At 35.9% G+C, this 22,236-nt stretch overlaps 1 protein-coding gene across 1 annotated transcript in view; it reads left to right on the forward strand.

Annotated features, from left to right (window-relative positions):
• The window catches only part of PTPRQ (protein tyrosine phosphatase receptor type Q), a 301,145-nt gene that overhangs the window by 180,268 nt on the left and 98,641 nt on the right, over positions 1 to 22,236 (forward strand). Inside the window, exon 44 of the mRNA XM_043880358.1 lies at positions 14,692 to 15,015. Coding sequence (XP_043736293.1) covers positions 14,692 to 15,015 — 324 coding nt within the window. The remainder of the gene's footprint in view (positions 1 to 14,691; positions 15,016 to 22,236) is intronic.

Consider the following 22,236-nt stretch of genomic DNA (forward strand, 5'->3'; position numbering starts at 1 on the left):
TTTTAATATTCTCTTATTTATTTTTTATTTCATTGAGTCTCGATCTCTGTTACTTTCTTCCTTCTAAATATTTTACTTTTAATATGCTCCTCTTTTTTCTGTATTTTTATGTGAGGATTTTTATGTATTTTATGTGAGGATATAGATCATAGTTTTTTTCTTTACTTTTTTTTTCTACAGCTTTATTGAGGTATGATTGACGAATACATATTGGATACATTAAAGGTATACTGTGCAGTACATTGATATATGTTCAACTCAGTTCAGTCACTCAGTCGTGTCCGACTCTTTGCGACCCCATGAACCACAGCACGCCAGGCCTCCCTGTCCATCACCAACTCCCGGAGTTCATCCAAACCCAAGTCTGTTGAGTCATGATGCCATCCAACCATCTCATCCTCTGTTGTCCTCTTCTCCTCCTGCCCTCAATCTTTCCCAGCATCAGGGTCTTTTTAAATGATATACATGTACATTATGAAATGATTCCCCCATCATACTATCCATCACCTCACACATTTACCTTTTTTCTGTGTGTAGTGAGAACACTTAAGATTTACTCTCTTAACAATTTTCAAGTATACAGTACATCATAATTAACTATAGTTACTTTGCTGTGCATTGGTTTTTTTATAACCTATTCATATAACTAAAATTTATACTGTTTGACCAATATCCTCTATCACCTCTCTCTCCCCTGTCCCTGGCAAGCATTGTTCCACTCTGTTTCCATGAACTTGCCTTTTTTATAGTCCACACATAATACAATCTGGTAGTATTTATCTTTTTGTGTCTAGCATATTTTACTCAACATAATGATTTTAAGCCTCCTTTTTTCAAATATAAACATTTACAGCTATAAATTCCTTCTTATATATCAAAAATGTTGACTTTTTACCTTCAATAAAGATATTCTCTAATTTCCTTTGAAATTTCTTCTTTGGGCATAGTTATTTAAAAATATATTTAATTTCTAATATTTGGAACTTTTCTAGATATCTACATATTATCAAATTTTGATTTATAGCCATTGTTAGAGAATATGTCTATAACAGTTAATTTTTAAAATTAGTTGGGACAGTTTCTATGGCTCAGCATATAATTTATCTTCTTGAATATTCTTCCATGCATATTTGGAAGTAAGGTTTATTCTTCAGTTGTTGTCCATATATGTTTTATGCATTAGTTCAATATGATAATGTTTTACAAATCTATATTCTTATCACTTTTCAGCAAAAATTATACTATCAGTTATCAATAAGGAAATATAAAATATCCATATATATTGTGGATTTTTCTATTTCTTCTTTAAATCTGTCAGTAGTTTGTTCATGTACTTAACACATACACAGTTGTAATTGTTATAACTTCCTAACTGACCCTTTAATCGTTATAAATTATCTCTTTTATTTTTAAAACCCTCCTTGTCTTAAAGATTCTTTCAGTTCAGTTCAGTTCAGTTGCTCAGTCATGTCCAACTCTTTGTGACCCCATGAATCGCAGCACTCCAGGCCTCCCTGTCCATCACCATTTAGTCTAATATTAATATAGGCACATGCTCTACTGTTTTGTATGTTTTTTCTATCTTTACTTTTGAATTATTTGTATCATATTTAAACTGTATGTCTGGTGTACAAATTTTTTCTTGTGGGCAGCAGATAATTGGGTCTTTCATTTTTATCTTACTTGACAATCACTGTCTTCTAAATGTAGCATTTAATCTATTTATATTTAAAGTAATTAAGTAAGTTGGAAGTTAAAATGTTACTTGCTTAGTCGTGTCCTACTCTTTGTGACCCCATGGACTGTAGTCCACCAGGCTCCTCTGTCCATGGAATTCTCCAGGCATGGATACTGGAGTGGGTTGCCATGCCCTTCTCCAGGGGATATTCCTGACCCAGGGATCAAACCTGGTTCTCCTGAATTGCAGGCAGATTCTTTACCATCTGAGACACCTCCTGGGAAGCCCATTAAAGAAAGAACAGAGGGAAAAAAAGAGCTAGAAAACAAATAGCAAATAGAACTAAGCTAAATTTAATTAGTTGAGGTTAGTTCTATTCGCTATTTGTTTTCTAGCTCTTTTCTAGTTCCTCTGTCCTTTATTGCCTTCCTTCTTTAATGATTCCTTAATTGGAGGTTTTAGCTTTGTGTTTTAATTTCTCCATAAGATTTTTATCTATGCTTCTTTGTCATTATTTTTAGTGGTTGATCAAGGGGTTATTATATAATTCCTGAGTTTACTGTAGTTAAATTAATATTGTACAATGTCACATAAAATATATGAACTTTGCAAAAGTACAATTACATATATATTGTCACACATTTGACATCTATCTATTATAAGTGATTTACCTATATTTACATTTTTTTCCATTTATTTTTATTAGTTGGAGGCTAATTACTTTACAATGTTGTAGTGGTTTTTGCCATACATTGACATGAATCAGCCATGGATTTACATGTATTCCCCATCCCGATCCCCCCTCCCACCTCCTTCTCCACCCAATCCCTCTGGGTCTTCCCAGTGTACCAGGCCCGAGCACTTGTCTCATGCATCCTACCTGGGCTGATGATCTGTTTCACCCTAGATAATATACATGTTTCAATGCTGTTCTCTCAAAACATCCCACCCTCGCCTTCTCATAATCTACCGCCATACCACCCTGAACGCACCCGGTCTCGTCTATATTTACATTTTAAACCTCACAATTTATGGTATTACTTTTACTTGTATAGCCAGTAGACATTAAAATAAATAAAGACCAAAAAAAATAAATAAATAAAAATTAAAATAAAATAAAATAAAATAAAATAAATAAAGACCATATATTTCCCATATAATTATCATTATTTGTATTCTTCTATTCCAGTAGTTATAAGTTATATTTGACATCATTTCTCCTTCAACTAAAGAACTCCATTTAGAATTTCTGCTATTGCAGGTATGCTGGCATGAAATTCTCTCAGGTTTTACTTTATTGAAAATAGATTTACTTTGTTTTCACTTTTGAGGAAATTTTTCTGTGGATTATATAATTCTGGGTTGATAGTCGCCCCAACCCAATATTTTTCTCTTTACAGATGTATTTCCTTTGTCTTCTGGTTCTTATTATTTCTGATGAGATGTCAACTGCTCTTTACATCACTATTATGTGTGAAAGGTTATTTAAGGGGCAATTTTCAAGATTTTTTTCTTTTAAGCAATTTTACAATAATATGGTTAGTGTGGTTTTTGTTGCATTTATTTTGCTGTGAGTTCATTTAGTTTTCTGTATTGGTAAATTAATAATTTTCTAAAATTTGAGAAATTTGGAGCCATCATTTTTAAATTATTTTTCTGACCTTTACTATTCTTTTCTTCTGGGACTTTAATTCCATACCTCTTAAAGGACAGGGCTTTATTAAAATTTCTAACTTTTTTTCCCTTTATTCTGTAGATCAGGTTTCTATTGATGTGCCATAATGTTCATTGACTGTATTCTGCCATCTTTAATCTGGTATTAAACAAATTCAGTATCATGTCAGGTATTATAAACTCTATAAATTCCATTTAGTTCTGTTTCCTTATCTCCATTTCTCTGCTGAAATTCCTCATTTGCTTTGTTTTCCATTAAGTCAAATAAAATATTTATCATAGCTTCTTTAAATTAGCTTTCTGTTAATTCCCACACCTGTGTTATTCTGTGATTTTTCTGTTGAACTCTTTTTCCTCCTGACTATGAGACTCATTTTCCTGTCAGTAGAAATTTTCTTGTACGCATGGTAATTTTTAAAGCTAAATTTTATGTTGTTGGTGATGTGAAGAAACTCTGGATTTTGTTATCTTCTTTTGAAGGGTGTTGATTTTCATTCTAACAGGCCACTAAGTTACTGAATTATAGTTTTGTGAATGTGTGATTTTGGTTTCAACTTTATCTGTGGAGAGAATTCCTTAATCCTGAGACAATAGAGCAAAGTAAATGAATGATCCTTTTGGGATTTTGAAATGAGGCTTGCTACTTAATTTCCTAACTTGGTGTATTCAAATTCTGAATTTTATCACGTCTTGGACTGGGAAGCAACTAAAATTCTAGTAAGTTTTTAATCTGTTTCTTTCCACTTTGCTTCTTGGCATGCCCTATATACTTTCACAATTATGAGAATGGCCAAGGATTTCTAGGGAGTTCAGACCGAGTTTGGGTCTAGCCCCTTAGTGACTTCTTCTTTTTTCAACTACTCTGTCAATCCTGCATCCCTGACACCATAAGCCAGAAGCTGTCCCTCCCCACAGAGGTCATAGTTGTTATCTGCAGAAGGATCAGTGTGACACAAGCTATTCTGGCATGATCAGACGAGATCTCTCAAACTTACTAGGTTGGGATAGAACTTTTTGACTACTTCAGGAAAATTTTTGCATAATTTTGACAATTCTAGTCACACCATGCACTTTTATGTGTAATAGCCTTACTGAACGTTTTGTGAATACATAAAGGAAGGGTTTACATTGCAATAATATACATGACTTTAAGTGGTATTTTTGTTCTTAAATATTTTGGCAATCTGAAATGTAACCAATTTTTCTATTAGCTACATTATTTCACGGGCTTCCCAGGTGACTAAGTGGTAAAGAATCTGCCTGCCAATGCAGGAAACACAGGTTCTATCCATGGGCCTGGAAGATACCCTGGAGAAGGAAATGGCAACTCACTCTGGTATTCTTGCCTAGGTAATCCCATGGACAGAGGAGCCTGGTGGGTTACAGTCCATGGGGTTGCACAAGAGTTGGCCATGACTTAGGGACTAAACAACAACAACATTATTTCACAGTGCCTCCAGTCTCACTCAATCCTTTGATCCTTTCTCCTCCTGATTTTTTCCCCTACTTCTCTCCTTTTATTCTTTCTCTCTCAGAATCCCTGAAAAACCCAAATTCATCTATCTTATAGAACTTTCCCCCAACTTTAGATCCAGGAGTCTTTTTGTATATTTTACTCTATCAAGGTCTTCCATACAGTCATTCTTTAAGAAAGAATGGTTTTAAGTAGCATTTGATTATAATTAGCATTGGTGACACTTGTTCATCAATCAGTATTGGTGACGGCATTGGTGATATTTTCCTCTTGAAATCCATGCATTCACCCATGCATCCATGTATCCATCCATTAGTTTGTTCACATATTCATTTATTTGTTAAATATTTCTTATGTACCAGTGTGTTCCTGACATTATTGACTTACATGAGCCTTTTTTTTTAAATAATTTCTTTTTCCTATTCTAATTTACCCTGGATTAAATATTGACTTGACAGAGACTCAGTTTTGTTTTGTTTTGTTTTTTCGGTCATCTGCTATTCTTATACTATAAATACCGTTGCCCTTAAATGTTTATTCACCCTTATAGATTCAAAGTCAAATTGTTTCTCCCTGCTTCTTACTCCTTTGTGGCTTAGCTGGTAAAGAATCCGCCTGCAGTACGGGAGACCTGGGTTTGATACGTGGGTTGGGAAGATCCCCTGGAGAAGGGAAAGGCTTCCCACTCCAGTGTTCTGGCCTGGAGAATTCATGGACTGTATAGTCCATGGTGTCACAAAGAATTGAATACTACTGAGCAACTTTCATTTCACAACTCTTCAAGATTTGAGTAGAATTCCTTAATTGCTTCTTTCTGTTAAAATATGTTCTTTTCTCTTGGTTTTTGGTGGTCTCAGAATTTCTTTCTTTCACCTCATTCTAACCTAAACTTTTCCTCTCAAGACAACTTTATATATTCATGCTAATAAGATTTGAAACTAGCATTTTATTTATTCATATCCATCCTCAAGCAAATCACCACTAACTAGTATATCATCCTCATTTCTTCTTCAGTGTCAGTAGTTCAACTTAGTCTCCAGTGTTATTAATATGAGTGGTCTTAATAGACAATTAATTCTGCCATACAATTACTCCCGTAAGAACTGCTTCTGATAAACTACTTCAAATCAAAGTTGTCATTTTGATACATGTTCTCATGAGATGACTTGCTATATAGAGCTGTCAAACTAATGACTCTATAAAACAAATCAACTCACTTTGCCTCCAAATAGAATGTGTCATCATTTTTCTTGTTGAGTTCTCCCCAAGAAAGTGACATTTTCACCCTGAATTTTACTGAGATATTTTTCTGAATCTTATGTTTTTAATAATATTTGGTTCAAAAACTATTATAGCTGTCGTCCATAGAATTTTGGATCCCTAATTGTCTACCTATATATATGCATCATGACAGACACTTAAAATTATTTTTAGAAAACCTTAGTCCTGTTTATAGTTTCTCAGTTCTCTTTCATGAAGATGACATTTTCATGATTTAATTTGGCATACTAATGAGTGCATCATTCCATATTCTCAGCTTTGTAGTATCACCTAAAATCATATTTACATAACAAATGTTGGGAAATTTTGTTTCAGCTACTGCAGAATCCATCTCTGCTTTAAGCAAGACTGCCAGAGAGAAGTGTACTTAAAACTGAGTAATTAGAACCTCTGAAGAAATAGGTTTACATAAATGTGTTTGATAATTATTCCGCCCACCTACATTGAGAGACAAAAGAAAGAGCCAAGTTAAACATACTAAGTATTTCCTATGTAAGGATGTTTTTGATGATGCTGTTCGTTAAAATGTATGGTATTGTTTGTGTGATTTGGTGGGGGTCAGGGAGAGGTGGGAGAACTGTATCTTTGATCTCAATACCAGAGTTTATTGCATGTTTCCTGTTCATTTAATTTGCCTTTATTTATGGTCACAGAGATTTACCATCTTAATTTTTTCCTTTGTATCATTTTCTGTCGCCTGAGAGCCAAATCATAGCCTACTTCTAGGAAGTGTACAGTGTACATTTGGTCTATTAACTTAATTCTTGGGTTTATTCCACTTGTTTACTCCTGTTTTTTCTCTGCCTACTATGTCATCACATTTTTTGCCAACATTCTTTTGCCTCCTTCTTTTAGCTCTGTTCTTAATTATTCTTTGTTATCATTGTAATTTACATAGTCTTGGATATATGTGGTATCTAACCAGTTTCTATTGAGTTTATCTTTTCCTAATAACTAATTATACAGAGGCTCAGGATTTCCTTTAAGTTTATACTTTACCAGTTAATCTCTGTCCCATGTTTTCTGCAATAGTCATTTAAGTTCATCTCTCAAAGTTTTAGTGCCTTTCAATAGCACCACACTTAATACAACCACCCTCCCCCACCCCCCCATTTTTTTCTTATGACATCCTTAGAATTTCTTTTCTCCAATCTGGTATATTTCCCAGCCCATGACAGACATCTTGTTGCTGCTTAATGTATCTCTCTCCTTATTAATCTACTTAAACATTATTTCTCCCTCATCTCTACTAATCATCAATTGTTCCTTCAGGTTATACCTCCCAGACCTTCTCTTTTCTTGGAATCTTCCTTTTGGCATCACCTATATGTGATAGTTTCTATTGGCTAAATCACTTTTATATATATATATACCCTAAGACTTGCCCGTATGACTCAATCTATAAATGATATTGATTAAATTCAAGTTAGTGCAAAATTTATCTGGTATGAGAAGATTTTTTTGCACTTAACTTTGCAGGCATTTCAATGTTTATACTAATCCATATTATGTTGATGTTAGGAAATTGTACTTTTGTTTGTTTATGCTCAGATCATATATTTGTACCGTGTGTTTTGTAATTTATTTAAAATTAGTAGAGACAAAAATATCCCTAAACTGGGAAAGATTGTGTTGATACTTTGGTAAGTTTTATAGGTATTTATACATATAAAATTTTCAGACATGTGTTTTGCTTAAAAGAGAGTATATCTGTGCTTGAAGATAAATGTATGCAGTCATGACTGAAGAATTAAGGAAACTTGGTCTTCCATATTACCACAGTTAACCAGGTTAATGCGACCATCCTATCATAAGAGTGTAGCAAATTCTAATAACTGATATTCAGAATTTTAGACAGTAATTATATTTTACACACATTTTCACCTTCTAAGTGGGATATACTAAGTAATCACTAAAAACTGATATGCATTTAAACTGTAACAAATTTTACTTGTATAGATCTGTAGACTTTCATTTCAACCGTGATAAAAGTATTTCTCTGATAAGAATAATTTATGAATAAAAATATAATTTACGGAATACCTTGGCAGAGAATGTTGATCGCTTCATCACAGTTCAGTCATGTTCAGAAAATCTAAGCAAGCTGTGTGATTATTCCAGGAAGCATGGAATGATGTGTTCAAATGAGTACCATCTGTGAATAGAAAAAGTTTGAGGTTTTTAGTCATTCTTAAAGAATGGAAATCTGATTCTCCATGCTAAAATGAGTGTAATCCTTTTTGTATCTGTAATTCAATAGGGCAGTTGCTTGAAATAGTCTAGTTCAACACACAGTTCATCAAAAGAGAAGATGCTGGATATAAATGAAGTTTACTGCTAGTTATTTATGTGCACATCTGAGGTAGCCTTGTTAAAAAAAAAAAACTGTCTGTGAAGTTATACTATATATTTGGCCTCAGATTAGATTTATTTCTGGTTCATCTTTCTAAATACATTTGAGTGAAAAATGTGGACAAATTTTTATACCACATGAAAACCAAAGGACTGTGTTATGAACCATAATTTAGTCACATATCAATACTTGCTGAGTGGCCCGTACATGCCTGACTCTGGGTGTCTTGTGCAAGGTCCATCCCTGTGCCTGTCATAAGGAAGGCAATTGCAATTATTGTTGCTCTTCCTTAAGTCAGGTTAGAAAAACTTGTCTAGATCTTGCTTCTTTGTCCAGTTAAAGTACTGTTCTATCTAGACCTTTTCTTCTCTGCAAAACTTATTTACAGAATGTAGAGCCTGCGGACCAATATTAATCTGCTGAAATTTTTTTTACTGTGCCACAAACTTTGCCATTAAAGTCTTCTTTCCTGAAATCTGAGGGGATAAAAAAGTTGGTCAGAGAGCCATGTGCATCTCATCATCCCTTCTGCTGAAATACAGGGAAAGGGTAGCCTCTTCTGCCTTCTCCAGCTCCTAAATAGAGAAAGCATCCTTTTTTCCTCCCACCTCTAGCTGCTCAGTAAACCCTTGGTAAAGGAAACATGAAAGGAGTAGTTGGTGATGCACTGGAAAGAAAGGAAATTTCTGATCATACACACTGGATCTTACGGGAGAAAAGCAGTCGATGGTTTTAATGCAAATTAAAAGGCAATACAAAACTTAACAAGTATTCCCACTGCACTTAAGATAAAACTAAAAATCTTGAATCTAGCCTACAAGGCTCAATATTATCTGATTCTGGCCTACACCTATAACTTTCTATCTTCCCATTCTCCTCTTAGTATACCCAGTAGCCTTCCTTACATGTTTCCACTGTGCTGTTTTCTTACTCCAGCATCTTAACGTGATGTTTTTCACCAGGGAGGCTACATCTTATCTGTCAGATCTCCAATTAAATTATAATTCATCAGGACCAGTCTGGTGACCATCTATCTAAGTTAAATCTCCTGTAATACCCTCTTATTCATTTGTTCATACTTTCAAAAATATTTATTAAATGCCTATTTTGTTCCAAGAATTAGTCTAGACCTTCAGAGACACAATCTAACATGTAGGTTATATATATAATATATAAATAAATTTGGAGTAATTGCTCAATGTTTTTTTATTGATTGAATACAGAATAAAAACCTTTATAGATCTTTGGTATAAATGTTGCAGTAAAGTAGAAATGCAAATAGGATTAGGCCTGCTTAAGGTGGATTTTCAGTGTTGAACTAGGATTTATAGGATGGTAGATATCTCTTTAAAATAAGGAAGGCTGTACAAACTAATAGAGTGCTCTGGAATCAATTTTTTAAAAAGCCCCTCAAGATTTTGAGTTTGCCTTTGTATGTTTAAGAACAGGTTAGATAAGTAGAGATTGGTCATTTGTTAGTGGAAAGTTGTATTACTTTTGTATTGTATGTCATGAATTATCACAAACTTAGTGATTTAAAAGATAACACCTACCCATTTATTAGGGAACAGTTCTGTAGGTCAGAGTCCTACTGGTGTGCTATGCCTGGATTCTCAGAGTCTCACAAAGTCTCACAAGGTCAAATCAAGGTTCCATGGGGAGAATTCTCATGTGGGGTGAAGGTTCTCTTCCAAGCTAATGTGGTTGTGGCAGAATTCAGTTTCTTACAGTTGTAGAACTGAGATCCCCAATTCCTGGCTGGCTTCTGGCCAAGGACTGTCTAGCTCCTAGAGAGGTCCTGAATTCTTTGTCAGGTGGTCCCTTCCTTCAAAGCCAGGAGTTGAGAAATATTTGTACATTGAATTTAATCTCTTGCTTAAAATACTTCCTCTTTGATAACTAGCCAAAAACAAAAAAAACTCTCTGTTTTTAAAGGATTTGTTATAAAATCAGGGCCCTTGGATAATCTCTATTTTATTTTAATAAATTTTATTTTAGTCTTTATTTTTAAAGTATTTATTTACTTATCTGCCTGTGCCAGGTCTTAGTTGTGACATGTGGGATCTAGTTTCCTGACCAGGGATTGAACGCAAGTCCTTTGCACTGAGAGAGCAGAGTTTTTGCCACTGGACCACCAGGGAAGTCCCCTCTCCTTATTTGAAAGTAAACTGATTTGGATTCTTAATTACAGCTGCAGAATTTTTTGCATCAGCACCTATATCAGTGTTTGATTGAAAAACTGGAAGAAGGCATAGAAGGAGGAGAAAGTGAAGTCACTCAGTCATGTCCAACTCTTTGTGACCCCATGGACTGTAGCCTACCAGGCTCCTCCGTCCATGGGATTCTCCAGGCAAGAACACTGAAGTGGGCTGCCATTTCCTTCTCCAGGGGATCTTCCCCACTCAGGGATCAAACCTGGGTGTCCTGCATTGCAGGCAGATGCTCTGCCATCTGAGCCACCAGGGAAGCCTGGAAGAAGGTGTATGTCCTGAAATTCTTAGGGAGATGTGCCTCCATAAAGGTCAGATATAAAAGCCAGGTTGATAGAGATCATTTCTGAGCTGCCATCAAATTCTGATTCTGTGATCTTCTGATTCATCTGCCTGGTCTATTGATTCTACCACCAAAATAGATCTGAAAATTCACTTTTTTCCTATTGCTACCATCTTATTTGGAAATAGCAACCCACTCCAGCATTCTTGCCTGGAGAATCCCATGGACAGAGGAGCCTGGTAGGCTACAGTCCATGGGGTCACAAAGAGTCGGAAATGACTGAGCGACTTCACTTTCACTTTCACTTCCACAATCTTATTTTTTCTTTGCTGAACAAATCAAATGGTCTATGAATTTGTCCCTTTACCTGTTTGCGAGTATGACTGGATTTGAAAAAATGTACTTCTGAACATCTCATTCTGACAGCTTGATATAGCTTTCTATTGCTGGACAAGCGATCTATAATCTTGTGACATAGTATGTCCCCAGACTCTGTTATTGCCAATGTGAATTATAAGCCATAGTCAACCTGATTTAGATCACATTACTCTCCTCTTCTTGAATCTCTGCCTTTATAGTGAGTGAAATCTTCTCTGTTCATATGCAACCTTTCCTCTTAAAATTTTTTCTGAACCCCCAAATCAGTCAGGTTTCTCTGCTTTGTGTTAGAGTAGTTTGAAAATGTATCTTATCATCAAGTGGTCTGAATTAAAATTTAGTGGCTGAAGGATTTCAATAAATAATAGAAATTCTACTTTTTAGCCAATTATGAATTATGGATTCTTTCTCTGCAAAGGTACATTTTTCTTAAAAATATCTTTTTCTCTAATTGCTCTTATACATAACTAAACACACAAGAGGGAGTGTGCTGTAAGTAGTTTAGTAAGTGTTCTATTTGTAAGGCTACATTTTTAGAGGTTAATGTTCAATTAAATACAGTAAGATATGATGATAAAAAATATTAAGTATTTGAAAACAGGCTCATTGTATATGATCATATAGCTTTAAGTAATCTACTATTTGTTTTCTATTGCATTAGACTTTTTCTTCTCTTCCAGGTTTGTGTGTACTCAGTAGCTCAGTCGCATCCAGCTCTGCTATCCTGCCAGGCTCCTCTGTCCATGGGATTTCCGAGGCAAGAATCCTAGAGTTGATTGCCATGTCCTTCTTTAGGAGATCTTCCTGATCCAGAGCTCAAACCCATGTCTCCTGTGTCTCCTGCATTAGCAGACAGATTCTTTACTACTGAACCACCTGGGAAACCCCTTTTCAGATTTAGGCAATATTAATATATAATCTATAGGTCTGTAAAACAAATAGAAATAAATATGAAGTTTTAGGTTTTGCCTGTGCAGGATGATAATATCAACTATTCCAGTTTGTATCTTTAAAAAAAAGAAAAAACACTTTTTTGACTTTTATTTGACTAACTTGACCAAATTGATTTGCTGTTTTTGAGCCATGGAAATAAGAGTTGTGATGTACTATTGGATAAGACAGTTAAATGCAGGTTGACTTGGCTGTTTATTAAATTTTTTAATGTTGATATAGCTATTTGTGGGATTGACTTGTGTAATACAATTAATATTCACATTAAAAAATTGTCTGTAGATAATGCTGTAAAAATTTAAGAGAAAATTCAAATTTTTTTTAACTCAAGTCCAGACCTCTGTAGAGAACTCCAGACTCATGCACACATCTATTATTTGACCTCTCTGGGTATCTGAGAGGCAATTCAAAGTTAACATGCTCAAAAGAAATCCTTCGTCTTACTCTGCACAGTTTACTTGTTGTACAGTCATCCCTTTCTTGGTTAATTGTGACGGTATCTTTCTTTTTGCACCTGAAGACCTCAGAGCTTTCCTCCACTCCTCTCTCTCTCTCATACCTCATATGTCACGTGTCAGCAAATCCTGTCAGCTCTCCTTCAAATTATATTCAGAGTCTGAATACTTCATTTCTGCTGCTGCAATTCTGCTCCAGGCCATCATGATCTCTTATGTTGACACTGCAATAGCTAACTGATTACTCTGTTTTCGCCCTCTCTCCCTTGTCCATTCTAAACAAAACAGCTAGAGTGATCCTGTGAAAATGTATGCTAGACCTTGTAATTACTCCTGCTCAAGTGAGTCATACCAGTGTTCTATACTTGGTCATATACAATCGAGTTTTCAGTGTTTCTTTTCAGATCTCACCTCCTGCTAGCCCACTGGCCTCTTTTTAACTCTTCAAATATTACCAAGCATGATTCCAACCTAGGAGTGTCATCATGCATTTCCCTCTGCTGGGAATGTTCTTCCTCAAAATATTCACATGGTTAGCTTCCCTACCTTCATCAGGAACTTCATGTCTCCTCATCAGTGAGGCTTTCTCTCTGACTAGTCAGCTTAAAATTTCACCGTCTTTGGGAACTCTTCTTCCCTTTCTTATTTTTTTCCATAACAGTAATCATCATGCAGGCTTCCCTGGTGACTCAGGGGTAAAGAATCCTCCTGCCAATGCAGGAGATATAGGTTTGATCTCTGGGTCAGGAAGAGCTCCTGGAGAAGGAAATGGCAACCCACTCTAGTATTCTTCCCTGGGAAATCCCACGGACAGAGGAGCCTGGTGGGCTACGGTCCATGGGGGTCACAAAGAGTCGGATGCGACTTAGAGACTGAGCGCACGCGCATGCAATCGTCATGCAAAATACTGTTGGGCGTCTTTGGTGGGGGAATTTACTGAAATCTGAAAATTATATGTTTAGGAAGGCATGAGTTTTTAATGAATATTTTTCTAACTCATTTATTTTTTAATTTTATCTTTGAGGTACATATTAACATAATTTTTTATGAATAGTGTAATTTTCATACAAATCCCTGTTTTCATCCTCCCTATCTCAGTCTTCTTAGTGAAGGTCCTTCCACACATGCAAGGATAGGCATGGTTGAAGAAAGTGCTCATATCACTTAAGTCATTGTTCTTTTATATTTCCAACTATAATACACTTACATTACTTGTCTAATAAGTGGCTGCTTCTTGAAAACAAAACATAAGCCTGTGCATTTTGATTTCCTAACACCAACCCCAGAGCTTGACACACAGTATGCGTATAGCAAACTAGTAGATAATGTGAAATCTGATAATGATCCCAAGTAGGACCATATGATTGTAGGTGATACCTTATTCTGTGTGTTAATGTCAGTGTGGTTGATGATGTTCTAGAAAGAGTTTTACTAATTTTAAATATGTGAAAAATGAAATAAAAATTACCTAAGTATATAAATTATTAATTCAGTCAATAATGTTTATTTAAATTATTTTATAATCAGCATTTACTGTAAGATGTGCTTATATCTATCTAGTCATTTAAGTATAAGAATGTCTTTCTTGGGAATTGAATAGTAAAACTCAGACCATACCTCCGAAAATACATAGGATTATATAAGCATGCAATTTTCCTTTGTGCCAGTGTTTAACTTACCTTATAAGCACCTTATGAGTAAATTTGGGACCAAATTAGGAATAAAAATATCACAATTGTTTTGTCCCCTAACCCTTAGAAACATTGTTCTCTGAAGCATTACCTTTCACCTTAAGTTTCTGCTCATTAAATGTGGGCATATTAATCTAAGGGCAGTTGTAATAAAAGATCACCACTATGTGCATAGTAAAAAAAATATTTGTAAATCCTGTTTCTTCATCCCATTTACACAGTGTTCAGTAATTCTGTTTTCATTTTTTCCCTTTAATTTTTAGTTCCCAGTGTTCCCATGAATATTGCTTTTTCTAATGTTCAGTCAACTAGTGCAACATTGACATGGATGAGACCTGACTCTATCTTTGGCTACTTCCAAAACTACAAGATTACCACTCAACTTCGGGCTAAAACATGCAGAGAATGGGACACTGAAGAATGTGTTGAACATCAAAAAATTCAGTACCTCTATGAAGCTGACCTAACTGAAGAGACAGTCTATGGATTGAAGAAATTTAGATGGTATAGATTCCAAGTGGCTGCTAGCACCAATGCTGGCTATGGCAATGCTTCAAATTGGATATCTACCCAAACCCTGCCTGGTCGTAAGTATTGTCCTGTGTATGTATGTATATATAATTTTGGATTCAAGAAAAAGCTCTTTAAATGTTTTTCTATAGAAGTCATTCAGAATATAGGTAAAGCTTGCTTTTGTTACTTTAGTTTTATATTTTAAAATTAACTGGTTGGCCTACTTGCTTAAATAACATCATCACCATCATAGCATTTAATTTTTATTGAATTGACTCTTAATGGGAAGTTCAATTTCAGTCACTATTAGGGCTTTTCTCAAACTGCAGAATTGTGTCAAGGTCATAGAGTCTTACGTTGCAACAAAGCATTATGGTCTTCCCTGTGGTTTCTCATGAGGCTGTACTGATGGCCACTGAGTACCCTTTGGCTTAGCCTACATTTCCCCTTCATATCTGGAAGCTCTGCAGCTTTTAAGTCAGGCTTTACCACCTTGTCAGTGATTGTAGGCTTGTGTGCACGCGCGTGCACACACACACACATACATTCATACACACGCACATGGAATTTCATTGATGCTGTTGTAGATCTTTATAAATAGTGAAATAAACTTTGATCCAGAGCTTTTATTTTTTGGGGATCGCTAAATGTGTCTCTTGCTACTATTCCCAAGGGTACCTAGAATAATGTTTGTATGGTAAATATTCAATGAATGCTTGTTAATGCAATTAAGCATTTGTGATAGAATCCAGACAACTCCGCCTTCACTGCGAGTGTCCACCCTCTCCTCTGTGGCCCTTGGGCTCGGTTTCTGTAAGGTCTGCCCGCTGGCTTTTCTCTTACCTCCCTGATAGCTCTTTCTCAGTTTCCTTGGCTTATTCTCTCTCCTTCTCATTTTTCAAATCTAAGTGTTGGAGTGTTCAAAGATACATAGTTGGCCCTTTTCTTTATCAATGCATAATACCTAGGAGATCTTATCTTAAGAGACTTTATCCTGTCTGATGGCTTTAAAGTCTCCTTATACAGTGATCACTCTCAAATATCTATTTCTAGGTCTGACTGCTCCCTAGAACCCAATCAGTATATGTACCTGATGAACTGACATCATTGGGCAGATGTGTCTAATATCCTCTCAAAATTAACGTGGTCTAAACACTAAGCCTTCTCAGCATCCAAATGTAGAAAAAGAATCTTGCACTGTTCTTTTCCTCCTCTACTCTGCTAATGACTTATTTTTACCATACTGTCTAAACACATCCCTCCTTTTGCATTACTATTAGTCCTATCCTTCTTTACTGCTACAACTGCCTTAACCTAACTGACCTCCTTGGCTTTCAGACTCATCTTTTAAAATGTAAATCAGATGATGTCACTTCCTTGTTTAAAGCTTTTCAATGAATCTCCATTACTCTTGGAATACAATTCCAATTTCTTACATGTTTAACAAAGCACTTATGTGACTTGACTATTACCTCTCTAACCTCATCCTTTATCATTTCCCCATTACCCATTATCCTCCACTCATACTGGGTAATTTTTGTGTTGCTTGAACACACTGAAGTCCTAGAACTTGGGGCTTTGCAGGCCCTGTTCCTTTGCATTGGAATGCTTTTCCGTGTCCATCTTTGCATGAGCAGCTTTTTATAATGTATACTTCTGCTTGAATGATTCCTACTCAGAATGAATTTCCCTGACTCCCCAATCTAAAAAAGCTATGCAGTATATTTCAAGAATATCATCTTAATGAAAATGTATAATTACCTGATCACTTTTATTTTTATGTATTTGCTTATTTTTAGAATTTGTCTTGATCATTACTATTTCCTTGTTGCCTAGCAACAGTAGGCACTCCATAAATATCTCCTGAAGGAGTTAAACTTGATTGAATAAGCTAAAATGGATGAGGGAATATGAACTGTTTTCCAAAGCAGGGAATAGAGACGACGATAGTGCTATAAACAAAGAAAAGGAAAATATGGGAAACATCAAGTTCGCTTGAAAGAAAGAAACAGATGCTTAGAGATTAGAACATGGGTAAAGTTAGGAATTTTAGTTGCTTCAGCCAATAACAATGATCAGAATTACAAGTGAGAGAAAATGGGACACTGAATTAATACATGCTAAAATCACAGGGACAACTGTCACTGAAGACATCATACAGGTACCATAATGAATGAAGCAGACTGCTGATGCAAGGTGGTTGAGAGAGGTGAACACCATGGCAAATTAACAAAATGTGCTGCCTATGGGGCAACCGCTACTCACCCCTGGCTGATTACTGTCTTACAGAGAAGTCATGCTCTTAGGATGTAGGATGTGTTCAGAGAAATGGGAAAGCTAAATTTTTTTATGGTGAAAATACTCAACTTCTTGTTGTAACAAGTTGTTTTAAATTTAATAACTTTCAGTTTTTCATGTCAGACATGTCAGTAGTCCAAATCTGGCCTGTGGGCAACTTATTTGCTACCTTTGGTTAAAATGGACTTCCCTGGTGGCTCAGAAAGTAAAGGATCTACCTACAATGTAGGAGACCTGAGTTCGACCCCTGGGCTGGGAAGATTCCCTGGAGAAGGGAATGGCTACCCACCCCAGTATTCTTGTCTGGAGAAGTCCATGGACAGAGGAGCCTGGTGGGCTCCATAGGTTGCAAAGAGTCGGGCACGACTGGGTGACTCACACTTCATGTTACTTACTTTGGCTAAAATAGACCGTATGCCTGGCCTGTACATCGGCGGCCACTGAGGCTTCCCGCCTTCCTCCTCCTGAGCATCTCACTTGGATAGTAGCTGCTTCTTCCTCCCACAGCGAGCCAGGAATTGGAGTTTCTAAATGCCTCATCTCCTTGAGCTCTCTAGACAGGGTGGTAGTAGATGTTCGGTTAGCACTGAACGACTTACCTGATCAATTCACAAGCTGGTAAAGGAAACTAGGAAGTTGGATTTTTACAGAACCCCATATTCTCTCTTTTTTTTAAGTTACATGTTTTAAAATTTTTTTAATTTTTATGATTTTATTTTTTAATTTATTTTGGGCTGTGCTGGGTCTTCATTGCCTTGCAGGATTTTTTTTCTCTAGTTGCAGCAAGCAGGGCCTACTCTCTGGTCAGGGTGCAGGGGCTTCTCATCGCGGTGGCCTCTTGGTTGTGGAGCACAGGCTCCGGGGCATGCAGGCTTCGGTAGTTGTCGCACGTGGGCTCAGTAGTTGCAGCTCCTGGGCGCTAGAGCACATTCAGTAGTTGTGGCGAATGGGCTGGGTTGCTCTGTGGGATTTTCCTGGATCAGGGATTGAACCTGGGTCTCCTGCATTGACAGGTGAGAACCCCACATTCTTAATTCTGAAAATTTGGGAGTCTTTCCACTTGAGTGTCATTGCTTCTACCAGAGTCCCTTCTCTCCCTCTCCACCCTTAAGGTCTATGACCCACTCACTAGAATTTGGTCATTTTCAGTTCTCTGCTATGCTACTTTGCTCATTCTGGTCTAAAAGAATGGTGGTAGACTACTTCAAACATTTCACAATTAGTGTGAGCTTTTTTTTTTTTTTTAAATAGCATTATTTTTCTCATTTTATTAGGATGTATTCCTTTGCCATTGGTGGTTAGTTGATTAGTTTGTTGGTTCTTGATGCAATGGAGAGGATAATCTTGGCTTTTTTTCACTCCAGCTCCCAGATCTTTACTTGATGACTAATCCAAAGAGTATCCACCTTTGTGTGGAGTACCAGTGTGAATTTTATCGGACACTTTTCCTCTCCCTTAGTCTAGTATCTCATTGCCACAATTTAAAGTCTCCATCAGAGAATAACTGGATGTGAAAAATACTAATAGATTAATAGTTAAGTAGACTTTCTATACAACTTTTATCCCCTTTTTCTTTATCCTTAAAAACTAAGTTTCTACTCAGTTTGTCAATAAAATAGAAAAGAGAATACAGTTGTGTTTCTACCACTGATTAAGAGAGAAAAGTGAAAAGATTAGTATATTTCAGAATTTGTGACAACAGACATATTATTTTTCTTGGCATTCTCAAACTAACTAGCTTTTCATCTGAGTATTCATATGCGGATGGGAATAATAAATTAGTTTTGAAAGTTATAAGAATGAGTTGGTCACTCTTCATTTAGTTTCATAAATGAAGTCAACATTTTTCTAATGATAAAAGAATTTTACTTGCAGTAAAAAACGTGTTATTATATTAAGCCAAGGAGAGATACTCTGAGGTGGCATTTGATATGAAAGATGAAAATACACCATATATATCATTACAAGACAGTATACATAGTGAGCTAATATATGTATAAGAATAAGAGAAATTAGAATAGTCAGGCAACAAAAATCTTGAAGAACAGTAATATTTTTAAGATTAAATAAGTAAGGATTAGATGTTGATTCTGCATACCAAAGTTGAAAAGCATTACAGACATTTTAAAAACATAAAAGGTAATCTGGATGAAGAAATTTATTATGTATTTTATCTGTCATTGATTCAAAAAAGTATTATGTCATTTTATAAGAAAATAAAATGATGAAAATGAGTTATTTCTGTGAATTAAAGAAAACACTAAATAATATAAAATGAGTATTTAAAATTCATGCAATTTATTCTAATGGCATCAAGTTGTGCCCAAGCACTTACTACCAGAAACTCTTAATCAAAACCTGGAGCTTCTTTGGTAAGGAGCTAGTAATTGATGGCTAGTTTCAGGTCAAATGATTCAACATTTGAATAGCTCAAATAAAAAGACCACCCATTTGGAATAATATTATAAAATATTCTAAAATGGCTTATAGAATAAGAATATATATTGTATTAACTCTCTGTGAGCTCATAAAGAAGAACACTCAAATTGAAGATGCAGGGAACAGTGAGAATGCAAGCTGAGAATTAAATTGGGTTATTTTCTGATTCTGGATCTACCTCTCTACACTGAAGTGAATAAAAGTAGAAATATTCAGCCAACTCAAGCAAACATTTCTTTCTCCCACCTACTCTGATCTAGATAATTGAAGCCAAATTGCTTTTCTCCTTAAATCATCTGTATAACAGCTATTGCTCTCTTCTTCACACTGAGTATGCATAGCTACAAACATAAGCACAGAAATTACAAATGGCAGAAATATTTAACTTGAAACATGGAAGTCTTCCAGATTATTTTATATATCTCTTACTTCTCTTGATTATCCTTAGACTCAAAAGGGATTTGAGTTGTATGTGGGGGAGGAGTAGAGAATGGAAAGTTGTTAAATATCTCTGTGGTCCATAATAGGTACTTATAATGCTGAGGAAATGTACAATTTTAAGAGTGTGGGTGTGAAATTAGAATGGAATGAAATGGGACCCTCATAATGTGCATCTCCTAGAGACCACCAAGACTGGAAAGCAGCAAGAAAGGAAAATTCCTGGGGTAACACTTAGGTTGTGAAAACCACGGGATACCATACTCATGAGGAATTTTAACTACCCAAACATCTGTTAGGTTAAAAAAAATTCAGGAAAACATGCCTCATCAAAGAAGCTTCCAAGGAATGCAACTTTATGATTTAAAAAGAAGAAAACCAAATAGAGGGCAAAGCACTCTTTAGCATCTTAAAAAAAGGAGACATTGTTGATGCATTATTATATATTCACTTGTTTTTCTTAATATCTTCTAAATGGTGTAATGAACTTATAGTGTGAATGCTATCATAATAGAGGCAGATATTCTACTTTCTATAAAGAAGCAATTATATAATGATAAGAGATGTCAGCCATAAATCGGAAAATATAATTCATGACATGAAGAAGCCCAGTTGGTGGCAGTGAGTTTTTACAATAGGCTCTATCCTGTTGCCAGTAGAGGAAGCGAATATAATTTATTCTAGACATGATGGTTGTACTTCTGCAAAATTAATTAGTTGCTGTCGAAAGTCTTCTAAGTTAGTTACCCAAGGCTGCAAAATGTGTAATTCAAGATGACATCTCTCTCTTCTAGACTATAGATTGAAGTTACTAGTATGACCAGTTAGGTTTCCACAGGCATCTTGAACTCCATATTACTACTCTTCCTGCCCCATTGCATGCCTTCTCCTATTAGATGTTCCCTGTCTCAGTGTATAATACATTGTTCATCCAACTGTTCAAGTCAGGGATCTAGGAATCATTCTTAATTCTTTTTAGCCATCCCCACCCCTCAGTCCATACCTGAATCAAATTTCCCTTCTAAATATTTCTTGAATTTTTTATGTTTTTCTGTTAAGGGTCTCTAAATTCATACTGTTAAAATACACCCCATAGATTATTACAAAAAATATCTAAATGGTCTTTCTGTTCTCATTTTCTCTACCCTCCACCTAAACCTAGATTTTGAATATACCTATTTATTATTTCTCTGTCTAAAATCTTTCGTAGTTTTCTGTTTCCTTTTGATACGCTCTATAAGATTACCAACATCACTGCAGACAGTGACTGCAGCCATGAAATTAAAAGATGCTTGCTCCTTGGATTGAAAGTTAGGACCAACCTAGACAGCTTACTAAAAAGCAGAGACATTACTTTGCCAACAAAGGTCCGTCTAGTCAAAGCTATGGTTTTTCCAGTAGTCATATATGGATGTGAGAGTTGGACTATAAAGAACTCTGAGCACCAAGGATTGATGCTTTTGAACTGTGATGCTGGAGAAGACTCTTGAGAATCCCTTGGACAGCAAGGAGACGCAATCAATCCATCCTAAAGGATATCAGTCCTGAATATTCATTGGAATGGCTGATGCTAAAGCTGAAACTCCAGTGCTTTGGCCACCTGATGCAAAGAACTGACTCATTTGAAAAGACCCTGATGCTGGGAAAGATTGAAGGCAGAAAGAGAAGGGGATGACAGAGGATGAGATGGCTGAATGGCATCATGGACTCAATGGACATGAGTTTGAGTAAACTCCAGGAGTTGGTGATGAACAGGGAGGGAGGCCTGGCATTGTGGTCCATGGGGTCACAAAGAGTTGGACACGACTGAGCAACTGAACTGAACTGATAAGATTACCTATGATTTTTGCTTATATTCCCCACACACCCCTTGCTGTTTCCCCTTTGTGCTCCAGAATCTTTGCTGCTCTTTCTTACTGTCCTTTCTGTCCTCTTTTGGAGACTAAAAGGCCCTTTCTTTATGTTTCACACCAAATATCTCCTCCGCAAAGCCTTCTGTCAATTCCTCTTTCTACTCCCACCTTCCAAAAGTTGTTTCTAAACACTGAACCTATTACAACATAACTATTTATCTCTTCTTTAGATTTCTGAGCTCCTTAAAGGCAGAGTTGAGCAGTGAT

Source organism: Cervus elaphus, chromosome 3, assembly GCF_910594005.1.
Source record: "Cervus elaphus chromosome 3, mCerEla1.1, whole genome shotgun sequence".
NCBI classification, from domain to species: domain Eukaryota; kingdom Metazoa; phylum Chordata; class Mammalia; order Artiodactyla; family Cervidae; genus Cervus; species Cervus elaphus.